This window comes from Strix aluco, chromosome 5 (assembly GCF_031877795.1).
Source record: "Strix aluco isolate bStrAlu1 chromosome 5, bStrAlu1.hap1, whole genome shotgun sequence".
Taxonomy (NCBI): Eukaryota; Metazoa; Chordata; class Aves; order Strigiformes; family Strigidae; genus Strix; species Strix aluco.
Window position 1 is genome coordinate 13,143,067 of NC_133935.1, and position 26,694 is coordinate 13,169,760.

Here is a 26,694-nt window from a genome sequence, read left to right on the forward strand (position 1 = left end):
CTAGCTCGTGTTTATGCAGCTGGTTAATGTTTCCCTCTGAAAAGCCTTTCTCTATTGAAAAAAAAAAAAATAGAATGAGCATTAACAACTGGTTTAGATGCCCAGCTTTCAGATGACAAACTTTTATACGTTTTGTGGTCCAGATCTTCTTTTATAGAGCCTCTGCTTGGATGTGAGTCACCTGAACACCCCAAAACCTGTTTGACTGATGGATCAAGTGTTTGTGGGAGTTAGTATAAGATGCTTCTACGGGATAGGCGACATCTTTTACGTCTGTGTTAGTAGAAGGGCTGGCATGCTGGGGATTCACCCACACCAGTATCCAAGGTGCATTGGAATGATAAAAAATATTAGTAGATATAATTTGTTATATCTGTGTTTGGTTTGATTACTGTCTTGTATTTGAAATCCTGTAATTAGAGCGGCGAACTGCCTCCAGAGCCAGTGCTACTCCAAATACAACACTAATACAAGTTCCTTTGGCTGCAGCAGGTGGTTCATTACAAAGAATGAAGGCTGGAGCCCATGTAAGTTAAACATCACCTCTTGGGAAATGGAGATCACAAGGAGAGATGGGAAATACTGAGGATCATCTCTCCCTATTGAATAACTGAGTGAGCGATAACAGATCCCTAGAAATGGGAAGCACATTGACGTGCTCAGTCCCCTCCCCCACTAGATGGCACTGAACTCTTTTTCTTTAAAAGAAAAAAAAAAAAAAGAGGAGAAAAGAAAAATATGGTGGAGGTCATTTTGATGTAAAAAAAAAAAAAAACGAAGAAAAGAAAATTGCAATTGGTTGTCCATTAACTCTGCCCTTCCCCGCTTCTAACCCAGCACCCTGCCTGTGTGTACCTTGGTACCAGCACTCTCTTTGCTTTTGTATCTGCAGCTTTCTTGGAAGGTGGTGGGTGATGGTAGTTGGAGGATGCTAAGGAAAATGGAAACAATCCTGGGAGGGAATGGAGAGGAGACTGGCCCTATCTGTAAGATAACATCCGTGCTGAGGTCCAGCAGGCAGCGCACGGCTTGTCACAAGGAATTTGCTCTGAACAGACTTGCCGGGCTCCGCTTCTCTGTCCCATGCCTTCAGATATTTTTCCTGTGCACCCATGTGCTTTAGCTTTCCCTCCAGATCACTGAAATAATAACCTGCAGAAAGGAAAGCCTCAGCTTTCAATCCTTCACTAAAACTGCATTTTCACTCCCTGATTGATTTAAGACCCATGAATTACCTCCCTTTGCCAAGATGCCCTTAATTCACTGGAGGGAGCAGTTTCGATGTAGCGTGCCCAAGTGTGTGTGGAGTTTTTTTTTTTTTTTAATGTCTTTCTCTCAGCTTACATTCATCTGAAGATTGACAAGGATTGTTTTTTTTTCCCCTGTGGTGAGGCGGGGGTGGGGTGGGAGGAAGAGAATTTAATAATGATCTGTTTGCGCTGAGAAGGGGCTGTCTATAATAATCCTGGGAAGAGACAGAGGAGAGGTTCCTAATGCCTGCAGCAAGCAATGTTCTGCCCCTCCTGAAAAGAAGGGGATACGGATGATGATGGAGAGACATGTTTAATTCTAAGAGTTAAAGTGGAGCTCATCTGAAATCCAACACTTTCTCCTACATTTATATATTTAAGGTGACTTGCAGGAGGATATAGATTGCCATCTGATAAAGCTACAAATGCAAGCAAAAAAATAAAAATGCATAGAAACTGCCACTGAAATGCCTTTTCAGAGAAAAAGATAAAACCTGGAACTGCATGCCAATTTTTGACTTTCAAACCCACGTTTAAGAATAAGAAGAGGGAACAAGTCTGGCTTCTCCAGGTACAAAAGTCCCCCTGCCCTGAACTCTCTTACTGCCTCGGAGTGTGACAGAAAAACCTGGCACCTGGACCTGCCTGGGTCCAACCAAATCTTGGCTCTTTGGACTGTAATCCTAATGTTTATCTAGAAAGGAAACGTAGGTATGATTACATTATATGATTTTCCTGTCCCCTAACGTATCTTTGGACAATATAATGAGAAAAACAACTCTAGTAGCTGCATCCTCCATTGTCCTCTTATCCCAAATCTTCTAGTTTTGTCTTCCAGTTCAGTCTAAATAGAGAATAAATGTAGCAGACTCTCGTCCTTAAATCAAAAATGCAACAATCCTATCAGCCAAAAACCACATTTGGTAAAATTAGGCTTGTTCCCTGTTCTCATCCTCCAGCTTGGGATTCGATGCTAAAAATTGACAAAGAAATCCAGGTTCACTCTCATCTCTGTGTGGGTGCAATACAAGAAACCTGTTCGCCATCTTCTCATAGGAACGAGCAGCTTTTTGACCACAAGCCTCCAAATTTTATCTCTGAACAGACGACAAGTATGGCTGCTCCAAGGCCAGTATAAAATTTAATTTTTATGTACTGACGTGTAGTTGGTTGAAAAATCCAGTTATAGTAGTGGATCCACCTGTGCTTAACTATTTTTAAAAAGCCTTAGATTCTTAAATACTTGCTTTTATTATGAACAACAAAGGGAAGTTACTGCAAAAAAAATTTTAAGCCAGTGCCTTGTTTCAATAGAACGGTTAACTTTATCTAGAGCTTTCCAGATACAGTTAGTATTCATAACATAACATTGAAATTTTGCAATAGGGCTGTTTCAGAGGATGCAGATGACCACAACGTCTATGGTTTGGATGATCGATTCTCCTTTGTGAGTTTCATAATCATGTGAGGGGGTTAGACAATACAGTACATTTCAAACTAAAAATGGTTTAATGGGAGAGATTCCCTTCCATAGCTGAAAATCCCAGCTGACTTGGGACCTAGTTTTTGCCTGGTAAAATGGAAGGAGTTGTCTTGCCTTTTTTGATGATACGATTTAGTTTGGGGCCAAAACCTGGCAGGATCCAGCCATGTGTTTTTTTCTGATGCAGCTGTATTGCACAAGAAAAATCTAAGGATGTATTTCTGATATACGAAGAGCTGTATGTTCCCCCTCTGTTTGCCCCACTGGAACAAGTACAATTTGTGTGGTTAGGGTTAAAATGTAGCAAAATCCCAGTACTCCCCTCCTAGGGCCAAGGGCTATCCCCAACCCAGGGGCTCCAATAAAGGCCGTGCTTATTTTCCATTCAGATGACACAGCTTGGGCTTTAGGGGCCAAAAGCTGATAGGATCCAGCATGGATGTAGATTTTTGCGGCCCTTGTCCTTGGAGAGGCATCAGGCTGTGGACTTTTTGGTGCAGTAGGAGTGACCACATTGTTTGCTAGTCATGCTGTGGAGTCTCTGGTGTGTGAGAGCCCCACTGGATGGGGGTCACTAGGTCCCTCTGCCAGCTCCAGGATGCTGTGGTACTCACAGGCCAAGGTGTGCCAGGGTCCAGAGCTTTTTGATGCAAGGAAAATGGCCGTGCTTATTTCCTTTTTAAACAGTACAGTTCAGAGTCTGAAGGCCTCAGTTTTCTGGTTCACACAGAAGGTCTTGAATCCAGGGTTTTTTCAAGCTCACGCTCTGTGTTACGTAGTAGGTTGGGGATTTTTTGGTGCAGTACGAAACAGCTCCACTTGTCTTGGATTTGGTTGACACAATGTAAGGGCTTGTGACCGAGAATGAGCAGGATCCAGTTAAATCCAGGTTTTACATTTTCCCTTCTTAAGAAAGTAAGGCTTCGACATTTCCTGCCTGGGAAGTGGTGCAGTTTATCTTTAAGGAGGCTAGAGAAATAAGAAATGAGTCTCACGTTGCATGGGTGACATCACTGGCTTTTGGCTCAGCGCTCTGTATTCTCTGTCTGTAGGCTTTAGCCAAGGCTGCAGGGCTCGGTGTTTGAACAAGGAAAGATTCCCAGGTGTACAGAAGATTGGATTCGCTCTTATTTGGGTTAAAAACGGTGAAATGAGATTTCTAAAGCTTGGGGACTCCAGCTCGCCTTCTGTTGCACTTGATCTCTACAAGATGGGTGAGTTATTCCCATTAGAGAGAGAGGGAGTGGAAATTTAAGGAGAAAAAAAATATGTCTGAATATATAGCTGCCGATGCTGGGGATACGATTCGTATGAAGCTGCTGAGCTAAAAAATCTCAGCTCCGACGTGGAGATCGGGCCATATGGCAGAGAAATGGTGCAGACCGAAAGCTGTTGACAACAGTTAGGGGCTGCCTTCCTCTCCCCGTGTAAGGTGTGTAGCTTCTCCCCCCCCTCTCCCCCCTCGCCCGCCGGTTTGTTTTGGTTTGATTCCCCCCGACCCCCCTCCCCTCCCCATCCCTTCGCATCCTTTCAGCCAGCCGTAGCCCTGCCCGCCTGCCTTCATCTTGCAGATGGCTAACGTGCCGCCGTGTTAGGAAAACTGTGCACAACACACATCCCCGCGCCGGGGCCGGAGGAAGCTTTTCAGAGACCGGCGGAGAGGGGGGTGGGGGTGCTGGGGCGTGCGTGTGTGTGTGCAAGAGCGATGCTGGGGCCCAGCACCGCGGCCAGGGCTGCCTAGCGGGAGGTGCGCGGCCGGCGGCCGGTCCTGCCGGGGCTGCGGCTGCCCCCGGGGCTGCGGCTGCCCCCGCCGCCTCTCCCCGGGCCGGGAGCCGGGAGGTGCCGCCGAAGCGGTGCCGGGGCGCTCCGGGGGAAGGGAGCGCGGCGTTACGCTGCCTGGATGACAGCGCAGACGAGCAAAGCAGGCGAGTGAATGGCAAGGCTGGCGGAGAGAAGCCGAGGTGTTTCCGAAGCCGAGATGTCAGTGACTGTCAGCGAAGTCTGCTAAGGGAGAGCGAGACCTGCGCACGCCGCCTGCCTTTCCAGACCCGGCCGGGGAGGTTGTGTTTTAGCCGCGATTTAGAGCAGCAGCAGCAGCAGCAACAACAACAGATTGCTCCCCCCTCTTGCTCCCTCCCCTTCGACCCCGCTTTAAACCCAAGCAAGTGACCGACCGTCCAGACGACGATGCTCTTGCTGAGCCCCTGACAAAGAAAAGGCAAGTCACCCATTCCTGAAACCGGGATAACCGGCTGCTTGCAAGCGGGAGATCTCGAGCTGTTGAACTTTTCAGTGATGTCCTGTGATGATGCTGTGGTGAGCCTGCTGATCTGAAAGCCATCTCTTCTGGGTTCCTGAGCTGGCCAGATCGAAAGAGATTAATGGACTGATCAGCCGTAGCTTTCAGGTCTCTTCAGGTGGATATATCAGTTCAGCCCCCGTCGCTCGGGTGCTGGTGGTGAGGGGAGCAGGACATCTTTGTATAGGCGGGTCGCTGGCTCGCTGCCGTTCGAGGTGGAAGGCTGTGTTTCTCCTCGCCAGGTCTCCTCCGCAGAGAAGAGGCAGATGAGACTCCAGGACTGCCTCCAGGGCAGAACTTTGTAGCGCTTTCAGCATCCCTCCGCAGCGTGGATGTGAGCCACGGGAGTTGGGGATGTTTGAGGCAGTCTCTGCCAAGTGACACCGAGCAGCTGCTCCGGAGGTTTTTGCGTGGTCTCACACTCAAGGGCTTTGCCTGTTGTGAAGATGTCCATGGTGTTTCTGTGAAGCTGAGGTATGGCTGCTGGAAGGTTACTGCTGTATGCTGGCCTCTCTTTAGCTCTGTGTGCCCTGGGCATGCTGGCTGTGGCAATCTGCTCTGACCATTGGTACGAAACTGATGCCAGGAAGCACAGAGAGAGGTGCAAAAGCATCACCACTAAGAGAAATGATCCTGGCTTCATTTATAACTCCAACAACAACCTGCCTCTCAGGGCCAGCAGGTCTAGGTTGGACCGCTGGGAAGGGAAACTCCTCTTGGCAAGAAACAGGAGGCAGATCTTTGCTATGAGCGCAGTCGACGAGTGCAACAGACAGTACAACTCGACCAACATGGGGCTCTGGAGGAAATGCCACCGACAAGGATTCGACCAAGAGCTGGAGGAGCTGATTGCCAAAGGTAAGGGCTGTTTTTTTACTGAATGAATGTGCCAGGCCCTCCTGAGCTGAGCAGAGGCTGAGCAGAGCCATTTGGGCTCACAGATGGGAGCTGGCATCTCTAGCCAAGTACCTCTCCTTGCGATGGGTGAACTGGCCTGGCTGGGCATGGCTTCCCAAAGCACTGCCAGGGCAGTTTCCCACGGGTGTCTGCTGCTGAGGTGTGGGGTTTGGGAGCAAGAAGGCAGTGGGGGTGAGAGCAGACACACCCCAGAATGTCTCTCTCATGTCTGTTTCTCAGCTTAATATAGGCTGCCCATCACCATGGTATCAGATTATTTTCCACATACAAATAAAAAGTATTAATAAAGGATTTTTTAAAAAATTTTGTTTGACCCTGGTGACTCAGGCAAAGTACATATGATTTTATCAGAGGCTACATATGTCTGTATTTCATCATTCCCTTACCAAATGTCCCATCAGTCCTGAAATACACCATTTGCAGTGCTCACATGTAGGCTTTTTCTATCCTCAAATGGAGAGTAAACAAAGAGAAATGCTAAAGAGCAGGAGGAAACCCAGCTTGCTGTTTACACTGAGCTATGTTTTGGAATATTTTCAATGTCTACAAAACATTACATGAATTTATTAGGAGTGTTAGAAAGGAATCATTTTCTCTTGGGGTGGAGATGCATCTGTCTGCCTGTAGCATTTTTGTGCTATATTTTTATTGTCTTTTGGTAATTCTTTTTTCGCCCAAGGTAGCAGTTCAAGGAGATGGTCAGTTTGCCTCAAATGTTTCTTTGATCTGAAGTGTAGGAAGGGGAGATATGCATAAAGCCCAGCCTAAACATCCTGTCTACAAAAGATACATGTTTTTGCAGGATGATGAGCATTTCAGTAAAGGATGGCAGCATCTTTGCTACCCACACAGCATGCTTACTCCATACAACAAAACATTTCCCTCCCATGGTTCTTCTGTTGCATTCAGATGATTCCCCAAAGGTTTATTTCCATTGCAGTGAAATCATTGCTTCTTACACCATGCAATCTTTAAAAATACTTGTTTTCTAAGTGTGTTCTCGGTCCCAAACTCCCTTGATAGCCTGCATTAATTCCCTCTTCAGACACTGCAAGCGGAATTATTGCTTAAAGCTAATTATTCACGAGGGATATACTCTCACATGTGTTTGCCAATGTATACATTTTGATCTGTATGTTTTAAAAGTGAGCAGCAGAGGTGAGTAGCATGGTATAGACTTGCACTGAAACAGTACAAACAGGTGGTGTAGCAGGGAACCTAGATCACTAATTGGGGTCCTGTCTGTGTTGCTAGTGACCCTTAATGTCTAGTTGCTAATTTAACAATCCCCATGAAATGAATTGGTAGCTTCAGTCCTATTTATAATGAACAAGAGAACGTGTCCAAAGCCTGTCAGCCCCCTGGCGCCCTGCTGCTGGTTTCAGTGCTGAGGGTGGGATTCCTCTTCTCCATCTAGGTGAGGGTGCGGATGTGCTGGGCTGGCCATGGAGGGCTGGATCACTCTGCCATGTGTGCTTGCTGTGCTCAGGGCATAAACAAAGAAATTCAACCTTGACAGTGGGCAAACATGTCTCCAGAGCTCACCTTTGGCAAATGGAGTTTCAGTTATTAGAGAGGTTTTTCATTTTGAAATAAGTGAGGCATTCCTCTTTCACTGCCTGCCTTGTCCTGGGTTCAGGAACATCCGTTTCTCCTGCCAGAATCTGCTGAAATTGCCTGGCACTGGCATTGAGTAACGGCAGCTCTGCTAAGTGTTAACCATGGAGAAAGTGTGGCGACTCAAGCTGAGGTGGTTAGATGCAGGAGAAGATAGTCATCAAAAGATCCTGCTGTAACTTGTGTGTGTTCATGTGTGTGTATGAGTGTGAAAGAGTGTGTGTTTGTGTAGTGAACTAACTCTAAATATGCAGCATTCAGCTGGCAGCAAGGGATTCCCGGGCTCAGGTACAGTGTGCATTCCCGCACACCTGTTCCTGGACACGTGTGTCTGCAGATGGCCAGAGAGCCACTTCGCAGAGTCGCTCCCCAAGGTCGGAAGTGCAAATTGTGCACATAAGGGAGGTATGTGCAAATATTGATGTGTGTAACTCCTTACTTTTAAACATTTTTTGATACACATTTAACAAACTTAATTGGACGTTGAGAGAAATGTTAAAGGAGGAAGAATCGTAACACTGAATAGCAACATTACAGTTTGTTTGATGGTCTTTCCGGAGTGAGGATCTACCTGTACTGTAACTCTCAGCCGTGATAAGACACACATTGGCACTAATGCTATAGAGGTGTGTTCCTTTGGCACCTCCAGATTAAAACATAGAAAAGCAAATGTAATGGCAATTTGCTAAAATAGAGTGTTTGACTGTGTGTCAGAAATAGAACTGGAGATATTGTAGGATTGCTTGTCCACTTTATATTTTGTTAGATCAAAAAGAACTAATGGATTCTACTTTCCCCTTACCAAAAAGTAATGTAAAATATACATCTGCTAAAAATCCTTGTGTGCTGGAATCACTGATTTAGAAGGAGTCAGCTTTACATGGGTAGTCAGCTAGCGTCCCTGTTCCTACCTAAGGCCAGCTACTAGACTGTTTCTTTACGATCCTGTTATATGATGAAAGTGGAATAAGTACATTTGCTGTCGCTGTTGGATCTTGAGAACAGCTGTGAGTTCAAAATGAGTCAGGTGTTCTAGGTTCATTCCAACAGCACCACCTTGCTTTTCTAGTTTTTCTTCCACAGCAGACACTCGTCTGGAGTTGGAGGTTGCAGGGGTGGGCGCCTGGGCAGAGCGTGCCCTGTGCAGCTGTGAAGAGCTGCAGATGTTCTCTACCTGTAGTAATCAAATACCCTGACTGGGGTACATATTCCTTCACAGATGAAATCTCTGTCTGTATGAGCTCCAGGGCAAATAACATATAAAAGAGGATGTTACTGGTATGTAGGCCTTTTACACTCCTTCCTCTGCCAGCTGTTGATTTAATCTAGCACACCTCTTCTGGAAGTGGATAAACTAATGCAGGTTCTGGCCCCAAATATTGTGTGTAATGCTATATGTAATTGAATGTAAATGCTATTAAGGGTTGGTGTTTTGGTTTTTTTTTTTCTTTTTTTTTTTTTTTTTAAACTGGACAGGATCTAAGTGGTCCATTTATTTCGAGACAGATCCTGCATTTTTCTGTAGGCAAAACTTCCAGTATTGAGAATGATAGGTTTGTCTATCAAAGGATAAGAAAAAATGGTCATTAAGAGCCTAACTAGCTTTGCAAATGCCCTGCAGTTATTCTGCTTATGAACTCTGCTGAAATTAATACAAGCTGTAGGCAATGGCTTGTGGCAGGATCAGGCCCTGTGCTATTTGGCAGTATTCTGATGCCAGTTTTGTTTCTGAATAGGCTGGGTCCTTTCTGTAATTCTATTCTGTATTTATTAGTTTTTACTTTCTGGCAAATAAATAAAAACCTTAATGTTGGAGATTCCTAGAAAAACTGGAGATCTGTTACTTCAGATTTCATATGGATAGATGTAATAGACATGAATGCATATATAAAATAGTTGGTCCTATTTAAATTTCTCCTATCCCTTTTTGTTATATTTCCATAGAACTGAGATGCATATTTCAAAATAATACAATTAGATAAATAGGCAATGAATTAAACCAGGTTGTCACAAGTAAGCATGCTCAGTGAGAGGCAGGCAGGCATAAGACAAAAGCCTGAAGAATAGTCTAAAGCTGCATCAAAATTAGGCAGTTAATTTGTTCTCTTTGTTATCATGAATGAAAAAAAAAAAAAATCAAACTGGAGACAACAGAAATTACAGTCAATAAAGAAATTATTGGAGCTGAACATGCAAACTCAGGGCCTAGTCTTGCTAACTTTTACTCACCTGAATAATCTTTATTCCTGTGAATGGGCTACTTGGACTGAGGGAAAGCACTCTTGTACAGAAGGACCAGTCAAAAAGAAAAATCTTACAAAGCTGGTCCTCCGATTCTGCTTTCACATCTGATCAAGTCTTTTAGCATCTCGGGACTAGAGTCCTGATGCCTAAAGCCTTGCAGAGTCAGGAAAGGCTGGCTCTGGGTTTGTTCAGCACAATACTCTAAGCTTCTTCCAGTTCTCAGGTGTGTGTCCAGTCTCCTCCGTGGATTAAACAGCCCTGCTGCTTAAAGCCCCTTTGAATATAGTGTTCCCTATATGCTATTAGAGCCACAGTTTGCCTGTTTACCACTGAGTTTCTAGCAAAAGCAGTATTTCCTCAACCTACCAAAAAATCCCAGTGAACCAACCACCTCCACAGTGGAGCAAGCAGAGAGTTGAAATGCAGGTAAGTGTCCATTCATGGTCGGGAGAAGGCAGAGTTTATGTCCTGCTTTGGCAACCAACAGCTCACAACTCCTTGTATACGACTTGTAGTGACCCAGAAAAAAACATGGAAGCCACATAATCTGTCTGCATCCTATGACAATGTTGCTCAGATGCTTTTCTGCACTAGTCAAGAGGAAAACAAGAAAGGAAAAAAAGGAATTACATCATTTAATTACAAAGGTACAATAAAGTAGATGAAGAAGTTGCACAATAACCAGAGTCTGTTCCATTTAGACAATTACTACTCAGAGGACCTTTCATCTCACTTTTGGAAGGCTGCCAGTTAAACCTATCTGGATGGGGCTCTGCTGCCTGCCATTGGAATCCAATTTTATTAAAAAAAAAAAATTACAATAACCTTATTATTTCAATCCCCCTTTTACCTTCCTTCTTCCCCCAAGATCCATGGAAGTCACAGTAAATCCTATTTTTGAAACATTTTATTGCGAGTATACTTAGCCCATGCCACCACTGAAAAAAAAACCCATCAAGTAATTCCTGTGCAGCTTACCTCCACCCCAAATAATATGCAAGATTTCTGGGATGAAAGTGTTCTCTGTTTGAGTTTGTCAGATACACGGCACAGCTGAGGAAGAAAGGCTTAACAGGACTACTTTGGCCGTCACAAGGGATTATTCATACACAATTGGAAAAGCCTGAAGAGAGGCTACTTGCAGCTATCTCTAGGAGTAAAAAGAATTATTTTCATAAAAATACTTGCAATACCTGGCAATGCTGTAGATTTGACTTTTAAAATGCAATGGTTTTGCCAGGTAAATTAGGACAGCCATTTTTCATGTGTCCTTCATACACTGAAGAATCCAGATGCTTTGTTTGAAATGTGTGCTGGAAATCCCAACCATTTTCCAAATGGACTCATTATAAAAGGGACTTTATTGAAGTCTCGATTCTGTTCCTAGTGAAGTCAATAATAAATGTTTTATTTTATTGAACGTGGTGACACAGCAAGTTCAGGCCTTCAGTGTTTCCTTTGAGGTTAAAACTGTCCCTGGATAGAAAGGCCAACGCAAGGTCTGTTCTCCCTTCTGTCACAGCAGAGTTCTGCTGGAGGGATCCAGTGAAAATTAATTTTAAGTAGACAGCCTCTGAGTTGAATCTTAGGCTACCCAGATATTTAGCCTTCACCATTTTCAATGCTGTAATTATTCTTAGTCTATCGATGTAGATTGGAAGTCAAACAACTGCATGTTTCTAAGATACAACAAAGACATCCTCTTGTTCAGGGATTTTCTAAAATCATTTAATGGATGAAATCACTGGTGTTTCAGGCATGTGAGTTCCAGGACAATTTGGCCCATCGTATTTTAAATAATAATTTTAATATTTTAATTGCATCAAACTTAAATAGCGATTCATTAAAAAGTATCTTTACCACAAGTAATGAGAACCTGACACGTTCCTCTGACACATCTGAGATAATTAGTTTGATAATATATATCTGCTAAAAATACTAAGAACATACATGTAATTTAGCAGAGCTGCAACTGTTTTTTAATCATGCTGTTTTAAAGGGCGAATTTCAATCAAGCTGTTGGCTTTCAAGCAAAATTGCTGGTGAAGACAAATGGAAATTTTGCCTGAGTAAAAATGACGGGATCGTGCCCTTCTCAAGAGAAACTGATATTTGCAGAGCTGCCTGCAGGACTGCATGCTTAATTCCTGTTCATTTAATTGAGCATCCAAATCCATTTGAGAAATCTCAGCATTTTTATCCTTTCTGCCCATTGCTTAGAAACTTTTTTAAAAGTGTGGAGGAAAGATTTAATATGAGTGCAGATGTGTTCTGTTTACTGTAAAAATAAAAATACGAAAGATTATTTTACTTAAATGGACGTGAAACGATCTGAACTATTTTGTCATCTCCAGCAATAAAAATCCATATTAATATCGCCTTTTCTAATTGAAGAAGTCTTTCTGTGCACTCAGAATAACTCCAAAAGTGGAACGAGTTCATTAACTATTACAGAGCCAGTAAATGAGGAAGAAGACTTTTTATTTTGTAGGTTCTGCAAAAATAATGACAATCATTGATAATGTAAGTTTCTTAATGGCTCGTTGCTAACAAATTGTTGCTGGAACCCTTCAGTACATATTCACCTCTTTGAGAGTAAAAGAAAGAAACAAGATGGTATTTCTTAGTTTTTTAAGGAATAAATAATGTGGATTCTGGAATCCAGGTGCCCTTAACAGACCATTCAGAATAGAATCCACTTAAAAGAAAAGAATATAAACTAACATATTTTCTCTGCAGGAGACAAATCAGACTGTAAAATGGAAATTTCCCCATTTTCTTTCTCATAAAGCCTAATTCTTCCACAAATAAATATTTGGAACTGCCCAGCTGAGCCTGCTGAAATTATAATCCTTTGTAGATAACTACCAAAATAGATAGAAGAAAGGTAGTACTGCATTAGGGCAGGGCTTACAAAGCCAGAATTCAGTCCCAGCTCTGTCATAGTCTTTCTTCATGGCCTGAGGCAAGTGACTTAATCTCTCGTACCTCAGCTCAGTAGCAGTATAATAGGGATTTCGGTCATTATTATTAATACCAGTTAGAGTTCTACCACAGGATTTATGAGCCTTAATCATGGATCAGAAATCATGGATCAGAAAAATGTCCCCGTCCCTTTGACATGTTGCTGCATTTTAAATATTGGCGAGTAATACAGCCTTATGAGAGAGTATAAGGAGATGACAGGGTAATTATATTCAGCGTGACCGGTAGTGGTTTTAAAACACCATCAGGCTAACCACATTTCTGTAAGCACCATGAAATGCGGGATTCCTAGAAGAGTTGTAAAGGAGGATAATGAATAAGAGGTGCAGATATTTACAACATGGTCTTCCAGAGATTGAGGGATGGCACCAGAAAAATCATGGGTCATATCTGCTTGAAAAATTAATAAGTAGGTGATGGGGATTGACCTCTTTGGTTGACTGTAGGAAGAAGTTGACATTTTCTTGATGAAGACAAGTCGATTACACTAATGAGATAGATATTGGGACATCAGTCTGCAGCTGCTAAGAGAAATGACATGGTCAGAGTGATGTGTTAGGAAAATTATATTTCTAGTAGCATCCTGAATGGATACACGGAGAGCAAGATCACATTTGTAAAGGTCAGAAAAAGAAGTATTGTAGAAATAAAGGCATAAGATGATGAGAGCCTGGATGGAGAAAGAATATGCAAATCTTAGACATCCCCTGGATCTATGGACATAGTGAGAGACATGAGATGGAGATATTGTGCCAGTTGTTGACCAGAACAACAAGGAAAGTAATAGTGTTGGCTGTGATGATCAAGAGGGGAAGTACTGAAGAGAGCGTATAGTAGAGAAGGGAGAAGAACATTACGAACTCTGTTTTAGCTACGATAAGCTCAGGTTGATATCTGTATGTCTATGAGGGAGTATTACAGAGACCGCGGGTATGGACCTAGGGAGACAAGTTTGTGTTAGAAGAGTGAATCTGAAAATTGATACATTGAGATGGTAGTGGAATCTATGTTTGTGATAGAAATTACCAAGGACTAGAATACAGAAAGAGGAAAGCCCCATGAACTTCTGACAGAGCTGGGAGAAGTAGTGTCTTCTGGAAGACATGCAAGAGAAGTGAGTAATGTCATGGTAGCTGAAGAAGGCCACCATTTCTGGTTAATACAGCCCAGGAGTCTACTGAAAGTAGCTGACATGCTGCAGCAGATGAGAACAGAGTATTCAGACTATGCTGAAATTTGCCCTGTACATTAAGTAGAGACTTTGGTAGCAGGTGCAAGGGAGAGGAAGCTGCCCTGAACTGCTGGGGGGGACAGCAGGTGGTGTTTGTACTTGGTATATTCAGAGATGTTGGTGATGAAAGGGAGGAGGGAAAAAACCATGGTATTTAGAGAGGAAAATAAATGTTTTAAGATGAAATGATTTTTTAAGATGAGAATATTTTCAGAGGAAGGAGATTGAATGGTACTTGTGTTATGAGAGTAAAGAGACAGAGGGGCATGGGAGGTCAAGGAGGAAAGAGAACGAGAGGACAAGAACAGCCATAGGAAAGTCAGGAGATAGGGTATGACTGGTTCAGTGGTAAATAAAAGAAAAGAAGGAAGAGAGCTGCATAGGAGGTTTTTCATCTGTGGGAGAGAAGAATGAGGAAGGAGTTGTAGGAGGGGAAGAGGAAACAGAAGGCAAAGCTACTGGAAGAGGAAGATCATAATTTGTCATTTTTGTCATGGAAGAACTGGGTGAAATCCTGCATAACAGCTGAAGTGGAGGCTGGAGGAGGTGGGAGGGTCTGAGGAATGAGCCAAATGTGGCAAAGAGGTGACTATGACTGTGAGTCTGAGATTTAACTGAGCTGAGCTGGAGTAGAAAGTCGAGGAAACGAGCGGAACTGAATGAAGGAACAATGCGATTATAGTGGAGAGAGTTAGCCAGGCAGTGGGGTTCCCATTAGAGATGCTCTGCTGTGTGAGACATAGCAGAGACCAACTGGTATGGATCAGTTGGGATTTGGGATAGCAGGGCAGGAGCAGATAGGGGAATGCAGGACAAAAGGTCTATGAATGAAAGAATGCAGCATGGATAACATCAGCATGTGGAGAAAGGAAAGAAATGATAAAGAGGGTGATAAAAGGCTGAGAGCAGGCAATAAGAACTAAATGCTGATGATTTGAGGTGACAGAAAGGCCAAGCAAGCTTAGCGTGAAGGTAGTGGCCAATGGTTGTTGCAGAAAGAGTCCGGGGGATGGTCCAAGCAGTGGAGCAGGAGGATGGGTGGAGACTGCAGGGCCCAGTATGAAGCCCTGTGTCTTTTTGGTGACTGGCAGGATCAAATGAGGTTGTAGTCTGAATAGAGCAGACACTAAAACATAAAGCTTAGGGGACAGAGAAGTCCCTACCACTGACTCTCTTCTATAATTTGCCCTGCCTTCATGCTGTGAGTTCATCCTGTGTACCCTTACAGAGGTGTCAGCATGGTTCTTCCCAGCAGGAGTCAGTTTGTGCAATGCTTGGAACAATCGCACTCCAGTCTCAGATTGAACTTCCAGTGTGGATAAACAAATATTAACTACAAATTCAGGATATTTTCCACAAAGCTGGGGATATGGAGACAAGTATTTACAGAGCTGAGGGGCTTTTATGGAAAAGGTCTTTTCAGCCTGTTGGACCCCCATCCCAGTGCTTCTGCACTTCAGGTGCTGCAGTCTCTCAAATAAATGTCAGGCCAGCTAGGGAATTTTGGGTCAGAAGTAACTGCTCAGACCCCATGGCAATCCGGCACATGCCCCGTACTGCTCTGCTGGGCTCGCAGTCAAATTTCTCCTTACTGAGTGGCCTGATATTGTCTGTACCCACTTCTGACTCCAGTGAAGGTGTAACCTTGGAACAAGCTGCAGTAGCCTAATGTGCTTTGAGAGTGCCAGAGAATCCAGAAAACCGACACTCACACCTCCTTAAAACAGAGCTGAGAGGTTCTTCCCGGTATCCCCACTTGCTTTTTCCAGCAGCTCTACCTCAGTCGTCCCTGGAGGGACTCTGCACTTGATGTTGAGAAGGAAACTGTATGTGCCGAGCTGGGTGATTATCAGCATCTCTTGTCGTATGAGCGCTCAGGCTCTGAAACCCCTTCATCCCTCTCTGTTCAGTGTGAGTAAGAGTCTGACCCACCTGTTCAAAAGTGCCCTGTGACTCTTTGTTTCTTACCATAAGCATGCAAGCTGAAACACCGTAAAGGAACAGAGGTTCCAGGATATCCCATGTATATGGCAAAATCGGTCCCGTTAAGATATCCCACCAGATCGAGTGAAAGTCACTGAGAATCTCCTGTCACAGCCCTTATTTAATTCTGAGACCTTTTGTTGGGTTTAACAGCAGATATTTCAGAAAAAGGTTCCTAAATGTATTTCTAGACTTTCTTATAGGATGAAACAGTTATGGTAATTTTATTGGGTAACAGAAGCTATTTGAAAATATCTTTCTCCTTAAATATGAATGTACAGTGTTTGTCTCTGTGTCTCCCATTAGCCAGTATGTATCTTTGAATATGCAAAAGAGCCTTTATAATGTAGATACTTTTGCTTTCTGCCGAGTGGCCATTTAATGACATAAATATTACAACAGAAACAGACAAAAAAAGAACCAAAGATTTTTTCAATTGGATGTTAAAGGTATAAATTAAGATTACTAGCCTGACTTTGAAGGGGTGATGCTGATTTATGGTAGCTGATGATCCAATTGCATTGCTTTGTCTTAGGTACTTTGGTGGTTCCCATTGAGACAGTATCTGAATACTGTACTTCTCGATCTTTAACCGTAAAAAGTAATTCCACTGAAGAGTGGAATTATCCCTGTTTTACACAGAGGACAGTTGCCCGGCAATGCAAACATCCTGTAGGACAAAAGTTCACATTGGAAAGAAGTTTCTCATTGTTAGTCCCTAACTGCATGAGCCAGTGTTTTGTGTTAAATTTCATCCCTTTTCTATTCACCAGTCCTCAAGATTACCCAGTTCTGCTCCTATGATATTCCATAATGGTTAAAGAGATAGGCAGGAATGTTATACTGATCAGAGAGACAAAGGAGCCAGCTAACAGGAACAGGGGAAATGGAAATTGGAAAGTTGGATGATTTCCACCTCAGACTTCTGAAAGATGTGGTATGTAACATTGCAAGTCCAGTAAAAAGGATTTGCAGTAAGTCTAATTAGGATGGTACATTAGGAATTAAAAGTAGCAAATCTGTATTTAAAGAAAGGAGAAGAAGTTGTCTGGGCCACAGCGGACCTTTTAGTTTGATCATAATAATACCAAGCAGAGTTTAAAGGAAGTTCGAAAAGAAAGATTAATTAAATGCACGGGTGGAAGTGAAATAAATATACAACATATGTTTTTGTATTTGAAGTGTGCCAAACTAACCTGATATATTTTGCTAGGAAGATAACTGGATTTTGAGACAAGGGAATGCCTTAGACCTAAATTATCGGGATTTTGGTAAAGGATTTTATATTCTGTCTCTAAGGAAACGGTTTGTTACAATGTTATGGTAATACACAATTTAAGGTGTGTTTAAAGAACTAACCAAAGGAAAACAACAAGTGCAGAGAGGGGAGTATCAAGATGAAGGTCAACAGCTGACTTCCTGAAGTAGGGGACCAACCTTATTTAATAATGTCATTAATGATATTGGAGTGGTGTCTGTAAGGCGAGGTGATAGCCCTTGTTGGGCTGGGCACAAAGGAGTGAACTTAAGACATTTGCTGCTGCCACAAGAATGAGATATCACCAAGAGAAAGAAGGCCTGGAATATTATATACAAAGAACTGGGTAATGCTGAGGACTGGGTGATAGGAAAGATGTGAGATTTCTTTCAATGTGAACTTTTGGTCCTGAAGGATGTGTTTACATTGTTGGGCAAGTACCCTTTGTGTTGCACATTGGAATTCTGGTCCCCCAGACATCCAGGCTATGAGGAGATTTGGGCTCAGATGGTTTCCTCCCTGCCCAGGTACTGCAGCAGGTTTCCTTTCAGGTTGGGAAAGGTGCATGCCTGAATCTCACCCAACATGCAGTTGGGATGTGACCACAGAGCACACCTCAATAGGGACAAGGGGTTCATTAAGGTGCACCTATTTTGAAGTGCAGACAGAGAGCGGTGGAGCCATGATGAGGAGAAAGGCAGATGTGATTGAAGAAAAGAGCTGGCCAGATATTTCAAGTAGAGAAATGTTAAAGTCATGGGCTAGGTATTAATCAAGCCTTCTCTGTTACAATCTTTACTATTCTTGTCAACCACCTCTGAGAAAGATGAATTTAAACCAGGTCCAGAGTGGGGTTATTAGTGTGAGGAGAGGAATGAAAAATCTATTTTACAAATATAATTGTTATCCAGAAGAAATGGGGTTAAACACAGGAGGGGGGGAAGATGCTTTTAAGCTAAGGACAACATTAACAGGGAAAACAGCTATGTGAGGGCCATGAATGTATGTAGGCTGGAAGCTGTGCTGAAGTGGGGGTCTGGAAGGAGTGATGAGGCCACAGGACTTCTAACAGGTTTTAAGGATGAAGATGGGTATATTTAGGAAGCAGGATTGTATGATATACTTGCCTGCTATGCAAGAAAAATGAATACAGTCCTTTTTAGTGCTGTGTCCTTGTGAAACGTGCCATAGGACTACAAAGGATTAATTTATTATTACTATTAATTCCTCTTTTTTTCCCCAAGGAAGAGCATATTCAGTCCTGTATCAAGCAGGACCTGATGGAAGGAGTGTTTGTCACTGGGCTGCCTGATACCAGCCACGCGTGTCTGGTGAGAGGGAAGGGACCTAAGACAAATCCAGCTGCACCATCCCAGCTCTTTGTTTCACCTAGATCTGAGCTGCACTTTGTTGCCTTCCTGTGACACCGCACACATCCAGGAAGGACTGGGGATGAGGACTGTGTGCATTTAATGCATATTTTACATAGCTTTCCTTTAGATAATGCAGTTAATAGAGTCTTTATTTCCTGTCTCCCTTCATTTCATATTGCCTTAGCTCACTGACAGCAAAGACCTGTTAGATTCTCAGCCATTTGTATTCATAAGCCTGGAGAATGCAGAGCTTTCAACTTCTTCATTAAAATAGTTTATATAAAATAAAAGAGAATTTCCGTACTATATTTAAACATTTGGGATGGTTGGCAGCAGCAGAATTAAACTCTTATTTGCACATACTTAAATTACCATGGGATGTGTATTTCAGTTCACAAAATGTTCAGCCATTTGGCTGGTGATGCTGGGTGAGTTTCCTTATAGCGGGAAAGATTTTGCCACAGGATCCACCAGCTTATGAGGGCCAAAGGCACCCACTCCTGGGCTTTGTTCACTTGTGTGTGCAGCAGGAAGCTATGGTTCTTTCAGAAGTTTTCAGGAAAGGCCTTACAGGGAACAGAAAGGCTCCACAGCACTAAAGGTAGGAAAGTGTCATCTGGGATAGCCGTTTGGGCTATAGTTCAGCTCCCAGAAAACGTGGAAGTAGGACTCCATCAGTCAGTATGGAGCAGGACAAGCTGGGATGCTTTACCTGTCTGGATGTTTGGGGAACCTTGCCTGAGACTCCAAGTAGCAAAGCTGCCTTTTGCGTTACTGGAAGGAAGTGCTACCCAGGCCTGTGCCTGAGTACCCAGAGAAGGAGGGTTGTACCTAAGGTGGATCGGAGAAAGAATTTTTGTTTTCTGCTTTTGTTGAGGAATGACCACAGCCTTATGAAGAGCAGTCCCCATACTGCTCTGGGTGATCTGGAAAGGATGGTGGCAGAGACTGAGCGAGGGAGACTGGAGGCTGTTGGTGTTACCTCTGTGGGCATGTCACATACGTGGCAGCAGCTGGATGTGAGGTCCTCTGCCTGTGCGCTGAGCTGTGTGAATGTGAGACGGCTGCTTTTTAGGAGATGTATATCTATGGCAGAGGGACACTATGCTAAGTCACTATACGCTGCTGAGGGTTTGGAGCAAGGGCAGAGATAAATGGTTTTCTGTGCTCATTTATGTAGACTTGAGCCATCCTTTTTTATGAAATCATCTTTCATATCCAAGAGAGAAGAGGAATCCTTTCTACCCGGTGTCCTGAGGAGCCTCCAGTTTTCAAATGCTATTCCTTGTAATCCATTGGTCCTGGTGGGAAACTGGGAGAGGTAGCCACAGACTCCGAGCAGTGGCATCAGCTTTGTGGGAATGGGAGCATGACAACACTGTCTCATGCTGACCAGTCCATAAGGTCCATGTTTCTCAGTGATAAAGTGGCTGCAGAATGGGCTTGCACAGCATCCTGGCCTCAGGACTTGGAAACCTCTGTTTGGGGAAAGCACGGGGAATTGTTTCAAATCTGGGTGAGGTTTTTAAACAGGAGGTTTCGTGGGGAAAAGTGGGGCAACTCAAGTGTCTTCAAGAGAAGGAGGGAGAGGCTACTTGAGTGGCTGAAGGGAGGAGAGGTGTATGTCAGCGTAAGGTCTGGCCTCACACTGAGCGACAGCACTCAGGGATGCCTTCTGCCTTCACCCCAACCTTTCCTTCTTATCCCTGCAGTTAGGAACCTGTCCTGTCCTTACTCGTGTCCCCTGCACTCTGTGCCACACCAGAACTGGTGGCACATCCTTCCCCTTCTTGTTCATCAGTTACTGGTAGCATCCCGCCTGTGACACAGCAACTAATTGCATTGTCAATGCCCTCAAATGAAGAAGAAGCAGCAGGAGCAGATGAACTCTTCAGCACCAAAGTATTCTTTTCCTGTGCATGTTTCTAAGAATACAAGTACAAAGAGGGAGAAAGGGGAAAGAAGCAGATTTCTCTTACCAGAAAGTTGCTCACAGTGCTGAGACATGGGCAAGTCTTCAGGCCCAAGCTCTGCTTTGCCTGCTGCCAGCCTTGCTTCAAACCAAGGGGTTGTGGTATCCATTTGGTACTGTTACCATACTTCAGTCAGGGTGTAGTTTTTGGCTGGCAGCATTAGGATGACTGGAAGGACATGTCTTCTTTAAAGATTCTCCTCCCTTTGAATGTAGTTTACGGCATTTTGCGAGTTCCTGGACCTGCGATTTGAGGTGACCTGCACTTGATTGCTGTGGTGGGATGGTACATTGTATCTGTCACCTAGAAAATTAAGTTGTTTGAATGTTCATCTTGGGCGAGTGAGTTAGGCACTGAAATACCTCCTCTGAGGACTAAGACTTTTCAGGCTGCTTGTGATAATATTTCAGTGCATGTCTTTAGGATTCCATATTTTAAAATGAGATCCAATTGTCCAGCTCTCAGAGGACACAAATTGCCCCATTTCTATCCATCCTGGTGTCCATTTACACTGGGTAGGACACAGTCCTAACACTTAGGGATCAGGTAGGAGCACTTCTCCATTCATTTCAACACTTTCTTTCCAGGGTTTTGGTCATGCTAAAATGCGCTTTGACCTGAACCCCTCCTCTGGAGCAGGAGTGTATCATTCTGTATGGCATCAGAAGAGGCCACAGAAACTTTCTGGTTGATTTGGAGGGGCCTGGTTGGTGAACAGGTGGGAGTCCTTGAGCTTGTCTCCTGCATCTTGACCTCATCGTTGTGACAATGTATTAACCAAGGCCATTGGGGTCTGCAGACTGGGCTGCTATATGGTGCAATTTCACAGCCGTAACATTTATCACAGAATCTACTCCTTAAGGCAGGTCAGTGCTCCCGCGTTTAATTTTTTATTTGAGAAAGTTTTGCTATCCATCACAGCTATGGCAGTGACCTTCAAAGTTGACATCACAGTTTAGGCATCTGGTGCACAGATATCTGAACCAAAAGGTAGAGGCAACATGTAAAAAACTGGATACAAATGGGGGAAATAGGTCAGGAGTCCTCTCTATAGTCATTAACAATTTCTTTTACTGTCAGGCTGTTCTGTTTCAAAGGCTAATATCAATTATTTTTCCTTTGTTTCTAAGGGCTTGGGAGCTGAGAAGTGACTCCTCTGACATTTCAGTATATTGCTGTAAAGAATATGGAGAAAGTTTTCACATGAAACATATAAGAGCCAGAGTTTACCCATCACAGATGCCAACCTGGTTTCAAAGGATTTAAGAAAGCTTATTGTCTGCCATGCTGTTTGTTTGATATTTTTCTGTTGATACATTGTCTTCATAGCTTTTTCATCTGCTCATTGATGTATGGCTGTATATACTGGTCCTTCAGCTGTGCTCAAGTTTTATGTTAGACACAGTACTTTGTTTATTCATGATTATGTTTCTATTTAAAGGTTTAGGAAGGTAAGACAGAGGTATGTTTGTAGCTCTCACGGCTTTACAGATAACTTTATTGAAATGAACCAAGGGAAAGCAGAGATGCGGCGAGTACCTGAGTGCTCAGGCATCCTGAAAAAAGTGACTTGGTAAGGTGATCACTGGAGTCTGCTGTTCATCTCATGGAGCATCGCATTTCAAGCCAGAAGGCGACAATTCAACTTCAGTGATGAAGGTGAGGTCAGTATGGGAATGAAACTATTGGGACTGAAAGCTTGGAGCTGTGGAGAAAAGAAAATGGAGACAAAATTAGAGGAGACTTACAGAAAGATAGAAGGAAAAGAGAAGAGGAGAACAGAAGCACTGGTGAGCAGAGACAGCAGTGGCTAGTAGGAGAGCAGGTCTTTTGTTGAGTATGAAGGCCAGGATTTGGCCTTGAACAAATGCTGAAATGATAGCAGGTACAAAAAGACCATGTTTCCCCTTTGACTGCTAGAAAACTGTTGTACTGATAGCATGTTTTTGGAAGGTGTGGGGAGACCATGAACTCCAAACCTGCCCGTGAACCAGACTCACCATGAGATTTTTCTGTCAAAGATGTATTTGGGTCTTCACTGTAGTATGGGCAGGACAAGGGCAAATCTGTGACAAACCCTGTGAATCTTGAAAGGGTAATTTCACCTGCCACTTAAGTCTTTGCAGATCCTCCTTGGGGCCAAGTCTTCCAGAAGAGCACTTCTGAGCAAGTTTTCCTCCAGAAACTGAAGAAGGAGCCAGAGTCCTTTGGAAAGCCCTGCATATAAATATCTTGTTTAGTTAGTCTAATAAAGGTATTACTAACAGTGCTGCTTGGAGGATTTATTGAGGGATTTCACTAAGACAGTGTTAGCAGTGGAATTATAGTCATTCTCTGGTAAGACCTTGTCAATGCGAGAGAAAATAACGTTGATCCAATCAGAGATATTTTACAGGATCAATGTAATATTCCTTTGCATAATCACAACCAAAGGATTATGGGCCTGTGCTGGGAGTGACGAAGGATCACTTGACAGATCACAACCTTATTTGTTCTCACTGTTTTAACTGGTGAAGTACGGGCAGTTTTTGAAAGTGTGCATATATATCCCTGTATCTTAAATAAATCAGAGCTCCTTCAGGCCAGAGGCATTATTTTCAGTCTATTGCTTTTAAACAATATTTTGGGCTACATATATTTTTCATCGCTCAGCCATACTGAAGGATCTTGGTATGACCGTGAGATAATTCCCTCTGCAATCCAGGAAGCCAATGTACATGAAATGGGAGAGGAGGCCCCGAGGTGGGCAGGAAGGAGGAGAAGGCAAATCAATATACAGCACGAGCCTTATAGCCCAAACATCATAAGGGACCCTGAATAAGTTTGTGTAATTGAGCTTTTGGATAACGCAGCAATTCCTCCAAGGAGAAATGAGTGTTGCAGATGACAGTGAATTCAAGAGGCTCAAGAGCATCCTGTGGTATGCTGGGAATAATTTGTAAGAAAACAAGACCTCCTCATTGTTTACGCTACTATCTGGATTTTTCAAGATCCCAGTACTGCTCTACTGCTTTAATGACAGCTTTGTCACGCATTGTGGAGGCCCTAAATCCCTCTACTGGCTGCAGTTACCTAGATATCCCCCTGGCTTTAGTGAGGCTTCATCTGCTGAGGAAGAGGAGCAGTATGTCTGATAGCTTCACTGCCTTTGACTGACTGGTTCCTTCGGATTTGCGCGTACATCTCAGTGAACAATGGAAAGGGAAAACAGTGGCTGAGGTGCAGAGCAATGGCTCGGCTCACTGATAATATCAAGGGCTATTCAAACTCCAATCTTGTGGTTTCAGATGACTTCAGCTGCAGTGCTGCAAAAGTTATTTGGAGAAGAAAAAACAGCTATTACAAGTGACATTTGAAATTAGATGGGACACAGCTCTCGTGGAAATACAGCAGGGATCAGCTTGTTTCTATCAGCAGTGAGGACAGATAACTGAACATGTCCCTTCTGCCATCATGGGCAGAGTATAGCCTGTATCAAAGCCTATAGCTTTGCTAGGAGGTTGTGACTAGCACAGGACATGTGTACACAGGAGTATGCGAGAGGATGCAAGAGCCTGTTGGAATTAACTCCTTCAAACGAGCTCAGGCCAGGGTCAAGACCCCCAGGAGACTGTGGTCTCCGGAGCTTTGCCTTGCATCGAGAAGCAAGGAAAGGGGAAGAGGAGACAGGGCCAGGGTTACAGCGAAATACAGACAGGTCATAGCCTCCAGGCAGCACCAACACCTGTCAAAGTCGCCTTGTTAGCCTTGCCCTTGGAGGCTGATGTCTGACAATGCAGGTCTTCCCCAGCCATTGTTGTGGGGTGATTTATGGAGGAAGACTGGCTTGAGGGCTCCCCTTTGCGCTGCCTGGTGCCTCCTGTGCTCCATGGCACGTGGTGGCAGGGAAGCAGCCACACACCCCCTCCTTGTGCAGACTGTGACCCCTGGCAGCGCTGTGCCTCTGTGGGCTCTTGCTGCCCATGGGAGAACTTCTCCTGCTTTGCTGATGGCTGTTTCCGTAGGACCAGTGTAACTCTGCCCTTCGTGCCAGCCCTGGGACGTCGCCATGGGTTTGGCACTGTGGGTAGCACCGACATGACAGGACAGGCTCAGGTTGCCAGAATCATTAAGTGAGAGTAATCATGGTTCCTTTTTTTCCCTAGCTACCTGGAATAATCAGTGATCAGATTGCTTCTACAAAATGCAGCACCGAGTGGCAGCCACCGCAGCCCTCGGACATATTTATATCCTTGCAATTCATGGCTGCCTGTCAGCTGTTCTGTTGGTGAGCCTGTAGAAAATCCATATTAAAACAAGGTTAAGGGTTCTGACTTAATCTGAGAAAAACATGAAAAATCAGAGCAAATCCCTCCTGATTGTTCATTGCACAAGTTCAGGATGGACCCTTCTTTGGGATTTTCACTCTTAACTCTCAGTGTCCTGGCTCTGGTGAACCTCCTCAGATCATGTGTATTTCTGGACTGTGCATATTTCCATGTTAGTGGATCCATAGGCATATGATGAGCATGCTGATATAATTTGCATTTTAAAGTAGTCTTAAATAAGCTCTCATGTCTGCAGCTGGGCTTTGAGAGTGTTGTGTTCCCTGGAGTTAGCCCAGGGCAATGTGCTGAAGATCACACATAGCTTTTACTCAGTTCTTGCTCAAGCAAAACTGCTTTTAAGTCCAGGGTAGCACAGTCAGTCTTGCTGAAGTTGGAAGCAAGCATGCCTTTGACTTCAGTGGCACACAGATTTTGCCCAGCATTAGTTTCTGCTTGTGAAAAGACTTGAAGTAAAAATGGAGAAAGGCCTTCTAGACCAAACCTCCCAGGGGCTTACTAATCACTCCTTGCACAGGTTCACTGCCATGTGAGTCCCCTGAAATAGTTCCCTGAGTTGAGCAGGAGGTTTGCCTAGAGAAAATGACCTACATACAAGGCAAGTGCCACGTAACACTTGCAGTTATTTGTTGGTATAATAAAACCATGTCAACATTCAGTCTTGCCAAATTCCACTTGCCTGTTTGGCTGGGATATGTATTTTTTCCCGAGGAGGGAGTAAAATGATGTTAATTTGTTTCTTTACTACACTCCTGGCAAGGAAGAAGATTTTGTGCCTGGGCTGATAAATTTTCAAGTGAATTTTTTAAGGTTGTTATTCTGAACCACTGCCCAAAAAAGTCCAAGAAAAAATAATCTTGAGATTTTATATCAATTTATATAACTACCTTTACAAATGAAAATGTTGGGTCTTTCCTTGAATAGTTCAATATGCCTCTAACATCGCTATCTCTGCAGAACTCATTTCTTCTGTGAGAGCTGCAAATGTAAATGTTCCCTTTCAAACAGTGTCACTCACAAATAAATAACGCAGATCTTCCTTGATGCACGTTGTGTCGACCAAATAATTTCCATCGTCTTGCTTGTTACTTTTTCATTTTTCCCAGAGGGATTTGCAGTCATTACAAGTCACTTTCCATTTTGACTTGTAGCCTAAGCAATTGAACACGAGTGAAAGGCTTCAGTAAGAGCTGCTCACTGCAGTTAAGTGCGACTCCCGTTAATAAGCAGGTAAGGTCAGGACTTTAGATCGTAACCTCTTGGGGGGGGGGTGAGCTGCCAGGCTGTTACACAGGCTGGAGAAGTGTACCATGATGTTCATGTCACTGAAATTTTTATACCGTCCCGTCACCGTAGCATCTAAACGCAGACGTGCACATCTCCACAAGGAAATACAGCTCAGAAACTGTCTGGAATAGATATGCCATGTATTATTAATTACCCAGTTGAACTATCTATAGTAATATTTGTACTATGCCCTCTGCAGCTCTATTCTCCCCACCCTTTTAAAAACTTCATTTGAATATTATTCTTTATTTTAAGCTGCCTGGTGATGCCCAGGCTTGAGGAGATTAATTCCTACTATAGGCAGGGAAAGTTGGACACTTCTGTGCCTGTGGTCCTCGCCGTTATGCGGGCTTATTCAGCAAAATGGCCGATGCGGGCAGAAGATGTGTAAATCAGCGAGTGCTGCAAGAAGAGCACTTAATTGAAGCTTTATCAAGTGCCTGCAGAGCTGACCTCCGAGCAGCAGCT

The 26,694-nt window shown here is 43.7% G+C and overlaps 1 protein-coding gene across 1 annotated transcript in view; it reads left to right on the plus strand.

The window, feature by feature from the left end:
- Positions 1 to 2,587: 2,587 nt before the first annotated feature.
- TMEM178B (transmembrane protein 178B) overlaps positions 2,588 to 26,694 on the plus strand; it is a 226,950-nt gene continuing 202,843 nt past the window's right edge. Inside the window, exon 1 of the mRNA XM_074825344.1 lies at positions 2,588 to 5,890. Within this exon, the coding sequence (XP_074681445.1) occupies positions 5,509 to 5,890 (382 nt within the window). The 5' untranslated portion in view covers positions 2,588 to 5,508. The remainder of the gene's footprint in view (positions 5,891 to 26,694) is intronic.